At 41.1% G+C, this 13,941-nt stretch overlaps 2 protein-coding genes across 3 annotated transcripts; one reads left to right on the forward strand and one right to left on the reverse strand.

Annotated features, from left to right (window-relative positions):
• Positions 1–2,646: 2,646 nt before the first annotated feature.
• LOC107217297 lies at positions 2,647–8,166 on the reverse strand. The gene is made up of 5 exons (XM_015654784.2): positions 7,647–8,166; positions 6,704–6,780; positions 5,625–6,620; positions 5,218–5,547; positions 2,647–5,067 (listed from the first exon to the last, which is right to left on the reverse strand). Exons 1-5 carry the CDS (start codon positions 8,134–8,136, stop codon positions 2,791–2,793), a joined length of 4,170 nt encoding a protein of 1,389 aa, XP_015510270.2. The 5' UTR covers positions 8,137–8,166; the 3' UTR covers positions 2,647–2,790.
• A 2,024-nt stretch (positions 8,167–10,190) lies between these two features.
• On the forward strand, positions 10,191–13,013 carry LOC107217314 (protein SET). Of its 2 annotated transcripts, none has more exons than XM_015654805.2 (5): positions 10,191–10,699; positions 11,153–11,342; positions 11,465–11,673; positions 11,770–12,022; positions 12,204–13,013. In XM_015654805.2, exons 1-5 carry the CDS (start codon positions 10,445–10,447, stop codon positions 12,221–12,223), a joined length of 927 nt encoding a protein of 308 aa, XP_015510291.1. In that variant the 5' UTR covers positions 10,191–10,444; the 3' UTR covers positions 12,224–13,013. The 2 variants fall into 2 exon arrangements, with proteins under 2 accessions (XP_015510291.1, XP_015510292.1); XM_015654806.2 differs by having other exon boundaries at positions 11,474–11,673.
• The last annotated feature ends 928 nt before the right edge of the window (positions 13,014–13,941 follow it).

Here is a 13,941-nt window from a genome sequence, read left to right on the forward strand (position 1 = left end):
CGTGATCTTCTCACGTATTCAGCCTAATATTTATATGTACCATATAATATTATATGTACCTATGTATAATATGTATACTATTATTCGTAATAATACAATGATGAATTAAATATATTTTGATATTTATGAATGGACTCGTGACGGTTACACAGCGGTGCATTTTCTAACGTTATTGTACCAAATATTTGCGTACGCGTTAGTCCATAATTAATTGAATTCAATGTATTTCTTTGCATTCATCACCACGTGACTTCAATATTCACTCAAATATGATCAACTATTTACAAATATACAGAACTTGATTCAATTCCGATCGAATTGTACGATTTTAAACATTCGTACGGATTTCTTGAATTTGTCAACATGTATCGAAAATTTTGACGGCACTACTTTATACATATTACAATATCTGTAAATATATATATATTTGCTTTTTGTTAAATTTCGTCCGGAAATAAGTCATGACTTACACAATGTACGGTGATAATGTTTAGTCAAAAAATACTACACTATAAGTAATTATTTTTATAATGGGGGGCGGGGGGGGTAAATGTGCCGAAATATGATAGATGTAGTCTTAGGTACGATATGAACGACAATAACGTAAAACTAGCAAAATCTCTAAGGCGCGGTACGAAACTTCGTACTAACGGTTTGACGCAATTCACGACGACTCATAACTCGATCACTTCCTCCACATATGGTTTCGTTTTACATAATCGAAATGTGAGCTACACAAGCTCTCTACAAGTCTCTGTCAAGGAAAGATAGATAGATATTTGAGTGGTGATAGGTTTGACTGTTTTATCGTACAAAAACAAAAACAGCTTGGGGAAAGATTTCTTGCGCTGCCCTGGATGTTAAAAACATATCAGTATTTTTCTGTCGAATACCATTAAAAATCTAACTTTTCGTTATATTTAAGGAATTTGCTAAAAAAATCTAGATTATCATTAATTATATTCTAAATGGCAAGTTTTTTCAATTAGAGAGAAATATAACAAACGTCGTAATCCGGATGCATGATAAACCGTTATATGCGCATTGTGACAACGGGTATTTGGTAGGAAGCAAAACCAAGAAATAGCACGCGACGACAGAGTGTACGTAACTTTGATTAGCAGGATATTGCAGAGTAAATGAATGATCGACACTTGGCGGAATTATGAATTCTCGCTAAAGGAACTGTTTGAATAAATGAAATATCGTTTGTTTAATATTTTAAAATTTTTTTTTTCTTTCTTCTTTCAAATTGATCTTTGTTGATAAATAAACGACATCGTATCTTTACTTATAATTACTAATTATGATTTAAAACGAATAGTAAAAGAACTTCAAGTAATGAAAAATATAATTTACCTATTAGCTAATGCTTACAGTATCTACTTACTGTGTGTAATGATTATTACAGTTTAGAAATTACATAAGTTTAGAAAGGGGAAAAACCCACGTGACAATTTATAAAGTGATTTTCAATGAATGCGAATTTGTCACATCCGTATTAAATATACTCGACGAAAGTGGTATAATTCTCTTCATCAACGAAAATAGCTTGTTTGTATTCGATACTGAAATACAGAAACTTGAACGCGACATGTGTTCGCAACTAGAAGCAAAGAGACAATTAAATATGTGTATGCGTTCACAGTTTCGTAAAAAAACATAAAGATTCCAATCGTGTCGAAAGCGAATACAATTCTCGTATGTTTATAAAACGTATCACATGTACAAAACAAGAAAAAAAAACCGGAGAAACGTGACTGAAAGGTATAAGAAAACGCGCTTCCAGTATCCAAACTCCTCTAGGTTTACGTTAATTTAGGAAAAAAAAAGTAATAATAATAATAACCGATGGATAGTAATAAAAGTAATAAGTCTTTGCGAGTGAAAATTGCTCGGCTACCACCGGCTTCGTGCACATCTCTAACATACTTTTAGCATAGTAAAATCGCTGCCGAAATACACGTTTTGACTGGATCAAGATTCTCACATAATACCTAGTGAATTATTCTGATCTCGAATGGTATTCAGTGTACTTTTATTAATAGTTAAGAGCAAATGACTTTTTTCGTGCACAACATGTCTTCGTATTGTTTTTTTTGTCTCATTTTAACTTTTCCTGGACATCCTGGACATGTCTCTTTTTTGCGTCATTCGTTATGTGCAATGAGTATAGCGATTCAATAATTATGGTTCAGAAAGACATTTTTCAAAATACACGGATTATTCACAGCGCTGACATCAATCTCTTGATGGTCTATCCAAACTTTACGTAGAAAACTGAGACCCTATCAGATTACTGCTTTTCTGAAATATGTTCTGTTAATATTCAAGACGTGCAAGTACACTGTCATATTTCCCGAACGAACGAATTCAAATAAACATTGCAAGGCATTTGATATATTATTTACTATACGGAGCTGTGAGAAATGGCGCATCGTGGATCTTGACTTTTGCCCGATGTTAACTAAAATACAAAACATCATCAGATTGTTGTGACAATACTGCATTGTAAAACAAGTCACGCAGTCTTTTTCAAGGCATGTCTATCGATCCTCTGAAAAGCTTAGCTTAGGCTGACGTGGCAAAGTTTGATTATTTACAATACTCGTCGCGTCGTAATTAAAAATCAAACTAATAAATAAATAAATAAGAAATCTGAACCCAGTTTTATTACTTCCGATGCAAACTCTTTCCTCGGCGAACTGATTTATTTTAAAACGAGTTGGGCCGAAAAAAGCAGCCCGCTTGAATTATCGACTTTCATAAATTTCATTAATTACACTGAGCTCACGTTCCTGCACTGTTTTCCGTTAATTGGTCTGCCTGCGCCAAAATTGCAGTGTTTTCTTCAACGTATAGTCTCTTAGCATCTCTCTTAGCCTCGCTGGATCCGGAACTTGATTTTCTCTTGTGGCTCGAACTTGAAGAGTGTGTTTGGGGAGCCGATGAATCTTCTCTGTGCTTCCGGCTGCTCGACGACGACGAAGACGACACTTTCCTATGTCCATGATGAGAGTCTCTCCGTTTTTCCAACTTCCTATCACGACCTTCTTTGCTATCTTGATTATCGCCGGTCGTCTGTTTGATAGATGACGTTTGTTCCCCTGCCTCCTTGATCCGCTCGGTCTCCTTCGCCTCAGTTTTACTGGGATGTGGACTGCTATGGTGATGTCGGTGTTTCTTGTGCTCCTTGTCTCTCTTCTCGCGTTCCCTCCTCTCTTTATGTCGTTGTTCCCTCTCCTTGTCGTCTTTGTGTTTCCGTTCAGGTTCTGGTTGTGAGGACCGATGCTCAGGAGACTTTGCAGTCTTATCCTCTCCATGTTTGTTATCACTCTCTGCGCACGACGGCATGCTCGGAGTCGTTTGAATCCCATTAGTAATGTCGGCGGGTGGAGGAGGCACAGCTTCTGGTTTCTCATTTATCCTCCTTTCCTTCGCCTCGTCCTCGGCCATTTCCACAAGCGCCTTGACAGCATTCTCCGTCGCGCATTCGAGTTTTGACATAAACGCGGACACAGTTTCGGCTTCGAGTAGGCGACAGTATTTCTCAACCTTGCTGGCATCTGTTGCCCATTTTTTTTCTGCAAGATCGAAGGTTTCCTTCTTCATCCTCTCGACCATTTCCTTGGATGCTTCTGCGACTGCGTCTCTAAGGGACTGGCACATCTCCTCTACGTCAGTTTTCGATTTATAAATGGCAATCTCCAATGCCTTGTCCACCACTTCGGTCGCGTAATTTTTACCAATTGTTTGCCTCGTCGAAAGAACGTCCTCCTCCAGTTCCACCTTCTCCGAAGCTTCCTTTTCCTGTAGAACAGACGTCACTGGATTGTACAAGCTCAGATCTGGTCGTTTTACGCACGTTTTAGGAGCTTTCGGCTGCGGCGGACTCTCAGAAACGCATGTGGGCGACTCCTTGGTCGAGGAATAGTTGCTGCTGGATGACTTTCCGTGCTTAGGATGATTTTGTTCCAATTTGTGGCTACTGCTGTGCTTCTTCTTTTCACTAGAATTACTCGATGATTTGTGTTTGTCGTCATGCTTCTTGTTCTCGCCGCTACATCGTTCTTCCTTTTTTTCCCGGCTCCTTTTCCGTTCGACCGTTCGTTTTTTATGCTTACAGTTCTGCTGTGGGGTGGATCCTAGTACGCTACTCGCGTCACTCTCCTTCCTGTGATTACTCGACGAGTGTCTTCTGTGGTCCCGTGTTTTATTTTCGTCCTTGCGCTTGCTGTGCTGTTCAGACTTCTTCAGATTTCCTTGATACTCGGCGGCTCGTTCTTTTGCTTTCTTTTCCTCCAGTGAATCGGTGCTCACCCTGTGTTCACCGTGCTGACTATCTGTATTTTCTTTCTGTTCCTCGACGACGCTACCTCGCTCCGAATTCTTCTTTTCCTTGAAGTGGTGGGCAGTCTCAGTTACAGTGCGACTGTGCCTTATATTCAAGCTGCTCAATATCTCGGGGTAATACTGCTTTAACCTCACGTGCCATGCAACGCTTGAAACCGCCGACACTGTCCTGAACTGATGAATTATGTTACGTGGTAAAAAGTAAATGTCGTTATCGTAAAGGTTTATTCTAGCATAACGAATCCCCTGCCTGCGCAATTGGTTCAACTTGGCATCTTCAACCCATTGAACGCATTGGGATATGGGAGGTTCGTGCAAATCGAGTTGCAGCTTTTCAACCAGCTCGGAAAAATCACCGGCATAAAAAGCGACAACGTCTTTAGTTATCCTGTTGTACTCGTAAGACTGACCGCCATGGACTGCCTTCAATATTCCGACAGCCGCTGTCGTCATTCTATCTAAACCATGACCGACGTGGTCGGCATGAGCTCTTGTTCTATCCTCAAACATGTACTCACGGGCTTCGCTCAGCCGCGGCAGGTACTGAAGGTTACGTAATTCGTTTATGCCCGTTCTGCGACGTTTGCATGGACTCTTGTTCATGTCGGCTGTAGGAACAAGCTGTTCTCCCGGCCTGATCCACAGAATTGGTCCATCGTTCGACTCCTGTGGCGTCTCCATTTTCACCACAGACAAAGGACCCCAAGGCATGGTCTGAAAGTAATTTTGTTGAATTACAAAGAGGTTTTACCGTTGGAAAATCTCGGAAAAACAGAAGTTTCGTCGAGTTTTCATGATTGTAAGTTACAACTCTTTTGCTAGATTACACGAGACGAATGCAAGCACTCGAAGAGTCCGACTTACCATTCTTAGAAATGGATTTTCCTCAAGCCTCTGAAGAAGGTCTGGAAAGTATCCGCCAACTTCTTCATGGACGGTGCCAACAAGGCTTATTTGATGTAGCGGGCCATACCGCACAGTGCCGTTACTGAATGTCTTGACTGCCTGCTCCTTGTACTGTAACATAGTCGTTGTTTCTATGTCACTATTGCGGCCTAGAACCCCATTTTTAACGGTCAATGAGGGGTAATTGTCAGCCATGTGATCCAAAAGGTCTGGTAAATAAGCTGCTGCATTGTGGACTATTCCCATTACATGGTAAGCGTTCCCGTTTTCATCCTCGCCAAACACGACCTGCATGAATATATAAGTTTCAATTGAAAATATCACGAATGCTTGATCATAGCCAACGAAGGATAATCATTACTAACTTTGAAGTATTCCTGAGCCAATTCTTCGACTTGTTCGTTAGATAGGGTGTCGAGTTCATCCTGGTACATGTGGACAACGTTTGCACCTCCATTGGGGTAAGTTTCAATGTGAATGAACTTCTTGTACTTCAATCCATCAAGGTGATCCCTGCTCTCAGCTAATTTGTTTAAAGTCTTGTAGTTCTTAGTCTGCAGATTCAGCCTCATATTCTCTGTATCCATGGTCGTCAGACTCTGAGAAATGGATTTGTGACAAAGCGGCAGCGTGCCACGATCGCGGCGGCATTGCACCCCAATACTGGCTCTCTTGATTTTGCTTCGTTTGTAGCATCGAGAGCAATGCCTTCTCTCACTGTGTTCTCGTCCGCGTTTTTCTCTCGACGAGTGAGGCTGCGATTTAAGGTTGTCACTGGTCGTTGACGTTGGAGGCGCTACACAAGGTGCTATGGTCTGTCCTGTAGTGGAATGAATCTCGATCTTAGTGTCATTGGAACTGCCAATTTCACTTTTGTTTACTTCGGCTTCGACCTTGTTTGGGTCGGGTGGTTCTTTTTTAACGGCAATTTCTAGAAACTTCGATTCCTTAAGTCCGTTTTCACTCTCCTTGCCTATCACCTGAGGTGTCAAAGCGTCGCAAGGAGCATTATTTGGCATTGAACAAAATGGTTCGTCCATTAACGGAGTGCCTGGGCTCTCTGCATCATTGCTAGAGTTTTCTCTCTTAGTGACCGGATTTGGGTTCCCTTCTGCATTTTTTAACTCTGTGCTAGGCATTGTTGCCGTCGTCGTTATCGTAGTATCGGGGCTATTGGGCCTTGCTGGAACCCTGAGTGGATAATCAGGACTCCTGGGGCTGCTGAAGATGTCCCCGCTACTCTGGGGACTTTCTCCATGATGCGGCGTTTTGTTAGAAGCATTTCCACACCCTTCGAGTTTTACCGGGAAATTTTGCGAGTGTATCGCTGGCGTTACTTCGCCTACAAACGTTGTGTCGGCCTATAAAAATTACATGCGAATGTCTCAATAAGTTATTTAAACAATTCATATGGAATTGAACGTCTAACTGTCGACATGCTTACATTCATAGAATGATTTGAAGAGCTCTTCAAAGATTTACTGAATTTCTTGCCGTGACATGCAAGGCGGTTTACCTTGTCTATAAAATACAAAGCATGATTAAATGACAGATTACCTTATGCAAGAACCTTGTATCCAATATTTTCTTCATTATGCTATTAATGGGAGAAAAGATGGCATATGGAATAACGTAATGAATTTAGATTTCCCAGACAGATATTGTTTCATATGTTTTTTGCTGAGGGAAGGATATTTTTGTGTAGGACTGTTGGATCAATGCTTTGGTTTGTGAATTTAATGATTGAATAAGTTGATTACAGTTTTTATATCTATCAACATCGAAAATTAATGAGTTCCAACCAGTTGAATTTCATAACCATGCACAGCTAAGTTACTTCTCACCATAATTAAAGATTTAGGAAAACGACAAGGAATGACGAATGTTTCAGACAAAATGTTTGTAAGTCAAGAAAAAATAGCCAAAGTATTTGACCTCGGTGTTTATAAAAATCATTTCAGCATTTCAAGGAACGGTTTCTACGGGTCAAGAACCCGTGAACAAAATTTGTTGCTTGGTATGAAAATTTGCTGATGAATCGATAGCTTTTTGAGTTTTGTTACAAATCGGTGACTGACATCTCAAGGTAGAACAAGTGAAATTCACATGTGTGCAAAAGCACTACCGTTAAAGAATACCATGACGAATACTTTGATTCTTGGCATACTTTCTCGCAGAGGCATGGGATAATAACGATAAAACTGCTATGGCGGCTTAGTATCTGTGGAAACACAAGTCTAAGTAACGGGAAGAGAAAAATGACGCGTAACTCCGCCACGGGTGAATGAAATAACGAACCGCTTGTGATTGCGTACCGATCAGTTCTGATTGGACATTAAGTTGAAAAGGCTTTGGAGATAAAGAGAAGAGGTTTGTACGAAGGTTACCATTTGCGTCCGCAGAAAGGGTGAGAGGCCTCTCCGCAGTAGCGTAGTACTCCAGAAACGTGATACCACTGGCTGATAGGGCTGGTGTTTGTTGAGGCGGAACGTGGGGGGTTGCCAGCGCCTTGACGACGACGCCGTCGTCACGACACCCGCTTCCCGGGGGACCTGGAGACCCAAGAGACCTCGGTGATCGAGGGGGCGAGGCGAAGTCCGTCTCGGCGTTGAATATCGCCGCGGGTCTCGGAGGCGTCTCGATGGACGCTGCAACTGTGTTGGCAGAGCGCTCGTGAGACGCGCGGTTGTCGTTGCTCGTTATCCTGCTCGTTCTCCTTGTATTGAGGCTTTTTTCGCGGTCGTTGAACGACGACGAGCTAGGTGTTGCAGGTCTGCTCGATATGTTGTCGCTTATCACTTCGCTTAATCGCGTTTCTGCACTATTTACATCGCGCTGTTCATTTGACACGGTGTTGCCACTATTCTCGGAAGCCATCTTGGATTTACGGATTAATATCGCAGCTGGGAGTCTGCGATCATTGCGAGATCAACCTCACCATGTACTATTTTTTTAAGGAATCTTAAACCGACTCCTAGATGGCGTAAGTACGATGTTTCTGACGGCAAAGAGGATGGAGGTCAACGTTGTTGGTTTCCACCAGCCCCCTGACACACGCTCCTAAAAGTGGTTCGCAAAATGTCCCTCGATGCTGCCGCCAATTTCCACCACTAGTGGCGCTAGTAGTTACCTAACGAGCTTGCGCGCGGTCAGCGAGCACTCAGCGAGGGCAGCGAGCGTGTCAGAAGTCTACTAGCGCCACGTAGAGGAACTAAAAAACGGGGACAAGACGCGTACAATTTTTTAGTATACGAGCAGTGGTGAGTGTCAGGGGGCTGGTTTCCACTACTCAAAGTATGAAATAACTCACATAAGTATACTGAAACATCTAATTACCATGTAAAAGGATTGCATTGTTTGCATTGACAGAAAATGAGTAATAAGAGTAACAAATTTATTTTACTCCACATCTGTTCGCAAAATGCTTCTTTTCAAACCTCTTGAGTAGGCGCAAAACAGATCTTTCCGGCACTGGGACGGAAAAGTCTTTTCCGCCGGCTAAAGGCGGGCGAAAGATACTACTCTTCCGCCCTCGGGCGCAAAGACCCGATTTGCGCCCGGTCACTCGGTTTGAAATAGCTATTTTCGTACCTAGGGTATAAATTTAAGTTATACATCCTAGTGCGATCCACCGTACGAAGGTATAAGGTATTACACACGTGGTGCGAACAATATTTTTCGTCCTACGTAGGCGTAAATAGGATTTAACGGTTCACTTCACAGGCGTAAAATCCGGCGTTACGCCTACTGTGGCGAAAAGAAGCACTTCTGCAGAGTAGGTGTCAAGAAAAACGTCGTGTGCATTGCGGGCGCAAGGTTATTTTGGTGCATGCAGCATACTCCTTTTCGGCTCGTGCCTCAAATTTCCCGTTCGCGAAATAATTCTTTGCGCCCTTGATACATAGTATACTAATTACATACCCTTCTAACGGACCGGTGTAGCATTTGGTTTCTGTCTTTCTATTTTCCGAATCGTTGGAAGTGCATCCACTTAGACTTCATCTATTTGAAAGAATTGAATGAATCGTGAAACACATTTTCTCTTATCGGTGTCAGGTCCACACCTTATGATATCTTTTAATTCGTTGACAATAAATTAATTGGATAAGAAATAATTTTTACATTTTACATGTATTATACCGTTAGCGTGTATTATACAAATTGAGTACTTCAACTATACATTTTAATTACCATTGTATACAATGTAAGCAATAATTTTACTTTTTTTCATACATGAATGTACTTTAATATTGTTTCTGATATAAAAGTTTCTAATAAATTAGTAATTCAAATCTTACGCGTTGTTTACTTCGTTTGCCTTCTTGTGAATATTTAGATTGATTTGAATTTAGCGCAAAATCAAGATGTGTAGGGTATTTAGGTTGTTCTCAAACCTGCTAGATGATGCTGAATATCGTATAGGTTAGGACACGAGTATTACTTCGTGGGCTAGGAACTCTAGTACGCGATGTATACGAAAAAATACATAGCTGCCTTATGAAAGTGCCTACTTTATTCCTTCCCATCCTCTTTGATAACAGCCGTTCATTAGAGTGCGTTTCGATATTTTCTGCAAATGGCGAGAGTATCATTCCGTCATTGTTTAGTACGCGGAAGTGAAGGGAGATAGATGAAGATTTGAACACTTGAAGCAAATATCGGAACGACCCTTATTGGAGTAAAAGTAGGCCGGCGACTGTCGATCACTAGTTTTGAATAAATTTTGCACCTTGGCCATTGCTTACAATGGAAGGCTACGTTAGTTTAAGTAAAGCAATGCTTCAATGACCGAAATGCTTCAGATAAGCTTCGTTTTTTTCTCTACATCTTTATAAGATACAATAATAATTCCACAAGGTTGAAAATTGAGCGGACGTATCTGAATCAGATGGCGTGACGATCGCTGTTCTCGAAGTCTGGCAACGCGTCCGTTGCGCGTTGATCGCGCGTCTATTGCGACGAACGTGCTACGGACTAAGGCGGCAAGAAATAGAGCGGCGTTGCTTGCGTTTCTGAGTTTATAATACATCTGAGTACGGGGGACTGTGATCTAAGGTAGCGTCGTCAGGTTGATAACGAAAGGGTGAAAACGCGCGTATAATACATACATAGGTGGAATAACTAGGTTTCCGACGTGGGTGAGCGGTGTCGAGGGTGCGCGAGTTAGTTAAGTTTAAGGAATAAGATGTCTTCGCCGAACAAGAAGGTGAAGAAGTTGGAGGATCCAGGATCGGGGGACGGAGATGCACGCGACTACGATCTCGAGACGCAAAAGGCGTTGGAGGAAATTGACGGATGTCAGAACCAAATCGATGGACTGAACGAGAAAGCTAGCGACGAGATACTGGAAGTCGAGAAGAAGTACAACAAGCTGCGCAAGCCGTACTTCCAGAAGCGTAACGACATCATTAAAAGGATACCCAACTTCTGGGTAACCGCAGTATCCTTTCAAATACCGATATTCATTGTCAAAACTACTTTGTTATTACTCTGTTGACGTTTACCATCTATGCCGGCGTCCGCTGACCGCCGCCGCCATCTTGCCATCTTTCATCCCACGCCGTACGCACTAGCCGCTGAATATTGTTGAATGCTGTCGCACGATAGTTGAAGATCATGTAAACGTCAAGGCGCGTGCATCTCCGGATGAGCACGTGTTTTGCGTTTCTAACATTCCGTTTCCACTTATTACCTATCGTCTCTTTATCCCGTATTAATGATCCCCTGACTGTTCATTAAGCCCGGGGGATTTCCCGCCCAAAACAATGCAGCGCCGATTTCCTACATTCCTTTTGAAATTTCTCAACTTTCAGCCTGATTAAGCGGATATACTGTGTTTTTGATAGAGATTAGGTATCTGCTTGGTGTTATGTTTCCTTAACCACGTATCCAGTTTGTAAATCACCCACAAATAGCACCTATACTTGAGGAAGAAGAGGAGGATGCGCTGCGGTATTTGAACAAGTTGGAAGTCGAGGAGTTTGAAGACATAAAGTCAGGGTACAGAATTAACTTCCACTTCGACGAGAATCCATATTTTGAAAACGACGTTCTTACCAAAGAATTTCACCTTGGCTCTTCTGGTGAGCTCCATTTCTATTTTCAACTGTTTTTCCTTTTGTTGCCCTCATGCTAGTTAGCGATTCTGTATTACTCGTTAAATATTATATGTTTTTGCTGCGATGAGACTCCTGCTCTTTTGCAGGAGATCCAGCGTCGCAAAGTACACTTATCCGCTGGAAGGAAAATGGGGATCTGACGAAAAGAGCTAAAGATAAAGGATCCTTGAAAGGAAGAAAGAGGCCACTCGTTGGGCACAAGACGTTCTTCGACTGGTTCACGGATCATGGAGATCCAAGCTCAGATGACATAGCAGAGCTTATCAAGGATGACATGTGGCCAAATCCATTACAGGTAATCACACATGCATTTATATTTATCCAGAACATCATTGAAAGAGTCAAAATCTGTGGAACATGCAAGAGATTGAAAATATAATTTTTATTACAGTATTATCTGGTGCCGGACATTGACATCGAAAATGGAATTGAGGGTGACGACGATGAAGTCGATAGTAATGAAGACGAAGATGAAGATGGTGACGAAGTCGAAGACGGTGGTGAAGGTGAAGAGGGAGATGACAGTATAGTGGTTGTCGAAGATGATGCTGATGAAGAAGATGAGGAGGAAGAAGCTGACGGGGATGGAGAAGGAGTCAATGATGAGGGAGACATGATGGTGGATGATGAAGCGGAACAAGACGGTAAATAGAAAGCGATTTTAATGTTTTTGAACCTTCGAAATTGTTTTGTCGGCTGATGATTTAAGAACTTCTGCCAGTCGAAAATTAAGCCTAAAATCTACGACGTGAACTAATTTTGAAGTATAAATGTCCATCAACTTTTTTACGATTGGTATCTTTTACGTAAATGCTATTATTTCAGATGGGAAAGAGCCAGAGTAATAAGCTCATATTGGAAAAGATCCTGAGATCCGTTACTATGTGGAACATCGGTAAAAGCATATACGATAAATAGTTGTGAACCGAATGGTACGTAGTAATTTACGACTATTCGGTACAAACGCATCACAGAAAAACAAAAACTAATCAGATATGTAAAAAAAAAACTTGCTAAAACGAAACAAAATAAATAAAAATCCCCGTCTGATGCCCTTCTACAATATAAAATAATTAACGATAACGATAGGATAGGCTAAAGTTAAGTCATGGCATCAGACAGGTGTTTATCACGGCAGTTATCTCTGCGATGGTAATGGCTCTGTAGCATCACCCGCAAGTTCCTTTCCGGACGAGGCACGTTGGTCACCCGCGACAGTATTCGCGGGTTTTATGGTCTTTTCCACCCCCCAACTTTTACAGCAATTTCATAACGTGGAGATACGAATAATTAGATAAATAGATGTAATTAGGATTTGCGATAATTAGCAAAAAGTGGACAGATAGGGAATCACTGTAGCTTTTACAAGAAAGAAAGAGAGAGAGAGAACGAGAGCGAAAGTGTGTGAGTGAGAAAGAGAGAGAGAGTGAATCCCGTTTTATTTTATCTGTAGTAACGCAGCTACTAACGTGCCTCGTCAATCCTCTTCCAACCTCCGTACCTCTTCATTTCACTTTTTTAAGTACGTGTATGGTAATAATAATTATTGATATTTATATATATTTGACTTATTTCGAATTACGTCGGTTTTATCGACAAGGTGTTGTCTAATTAAATCACCCACTTCGAACGGAACATATGTCTATTTGGTCTAATTTTTAGTTACATGAATTCACTGTTTTATCACATAATACCGCGTTGAACTGCGTTATTATACTCTGGAGGTGACAGGAAGGAAAATTGAAAACTGTGAAGTTGTACGAGTTTCTTCGAATTTAACGATTAAATTACTTTTCTCGTTGACAAGACGAAAGATTGTAATGGAATTAGCAGTTTTTAAATATATATTTGTTAATAATCAACTTTCACATGCTGTGCATTTGCAGTGGCGAATTTCTAAAAAAAAATTGTGGCATCTCTTCAAATTTAAAGCCCCACGAAAGCTGAAAGGAATTGTGTAAATTTGCACATTATCCCACGAGTATCGTAGAATCCGAGTACATCATTTCATTTCGTTGATTGTTCATCTCAACTATCTGAAAGTTCGTCTAGAAGACTAAAATCCGCCTTCTGATGGATAATTATTTGAATTTTACATCACAAATCTAAGGTAGTCACTATTCACCTCCAACACTGTCTCTATTTTCATGCAAAAAATAATTTGATCGATGCAGTTTTTGAAATGTTACATTCATGAATTTGGTTCTCTGAAATTCGGTCCACAAATTACGTTAAGGTTTCATAACAATATGTTCTATGTTTTACATAATTAGCGGGTTGGAAATTAGATTTGCAAGTTCCATTCCATTGGGTTGGGATGCGTCATTTAGACAGAGGCTCGGGAGGTCTTGTGTCCAAGTAACAGAACATCTCTCCCGTCGCGAGTGCAATTGGATATGATAAGCTAGACAATGAATCAGAATACCGTATTAAAAATTGAAATTCTGATTATCGACTTTCGTTATTACACACGTGTGCCTATCGAACAGACGCGCGAAATTTATAAAAAATTTTACCGCACGGTACCGCACGGTGATGAAAAAAAATTATATAGCATAGCTGT

Source organism: Neodiprion lecontei, chromosome 5 (genome assembly GCF_021901455.1).
Source record: "Neodiprion lecontei isolate iyNeoLeco1 chromosome 5, iyNeoLeco1.1, whole genome shotgun sequence".
NCBI lineage: Eukaryota > Metazoa > Arthropoda > Insecta > Hymenoptera > Diprionidae > Neodiprion > Neodiprion lecontei.

Coding starts and splice junctions, on each gene's coding strand:
- LOC107217314 (XM_015654805.2), top strand. CDS start 10,445: ATGTCTTCGCCGAACAAGAAGGTGAAGAAGTTGGAGGATCCAGGATCG. Junction 10,700..11,152: donor CCAACTTCTGGGTAACCGCA/GTATCCTTTCAA, acceptor CCACGTATCCAG/TTTGTAAATCACCCACAAAT. Junction 11,674..11,769: donor TGTGGCCAAATCCATTACAG/GTAATCACACAT, acceptor TTTTTATTACAG/TATTATCTGGTGCCGGACAT.
- LOC107217297 (XM_015654784.2), bottom strand. CDS start 8,136: ATGGCTTCCGAGAATAGTGGCAACACCGTGTCAAATGAACAGCGCGAT. Junction 6,621..6,703: donor CTTCAAATCATTCTATGAAT/GTAAGCATGTCG, acceptor TAATTTTTATAG/GCCGACACAACGTTTGTAGG. Junction 5,068..5,217: donor AAAATCCATTTCTAAGAATG/GTAAGTCGGACT, acceptor AATTACTTTCAG/ACCATGCCTTGGGGTCCTTT.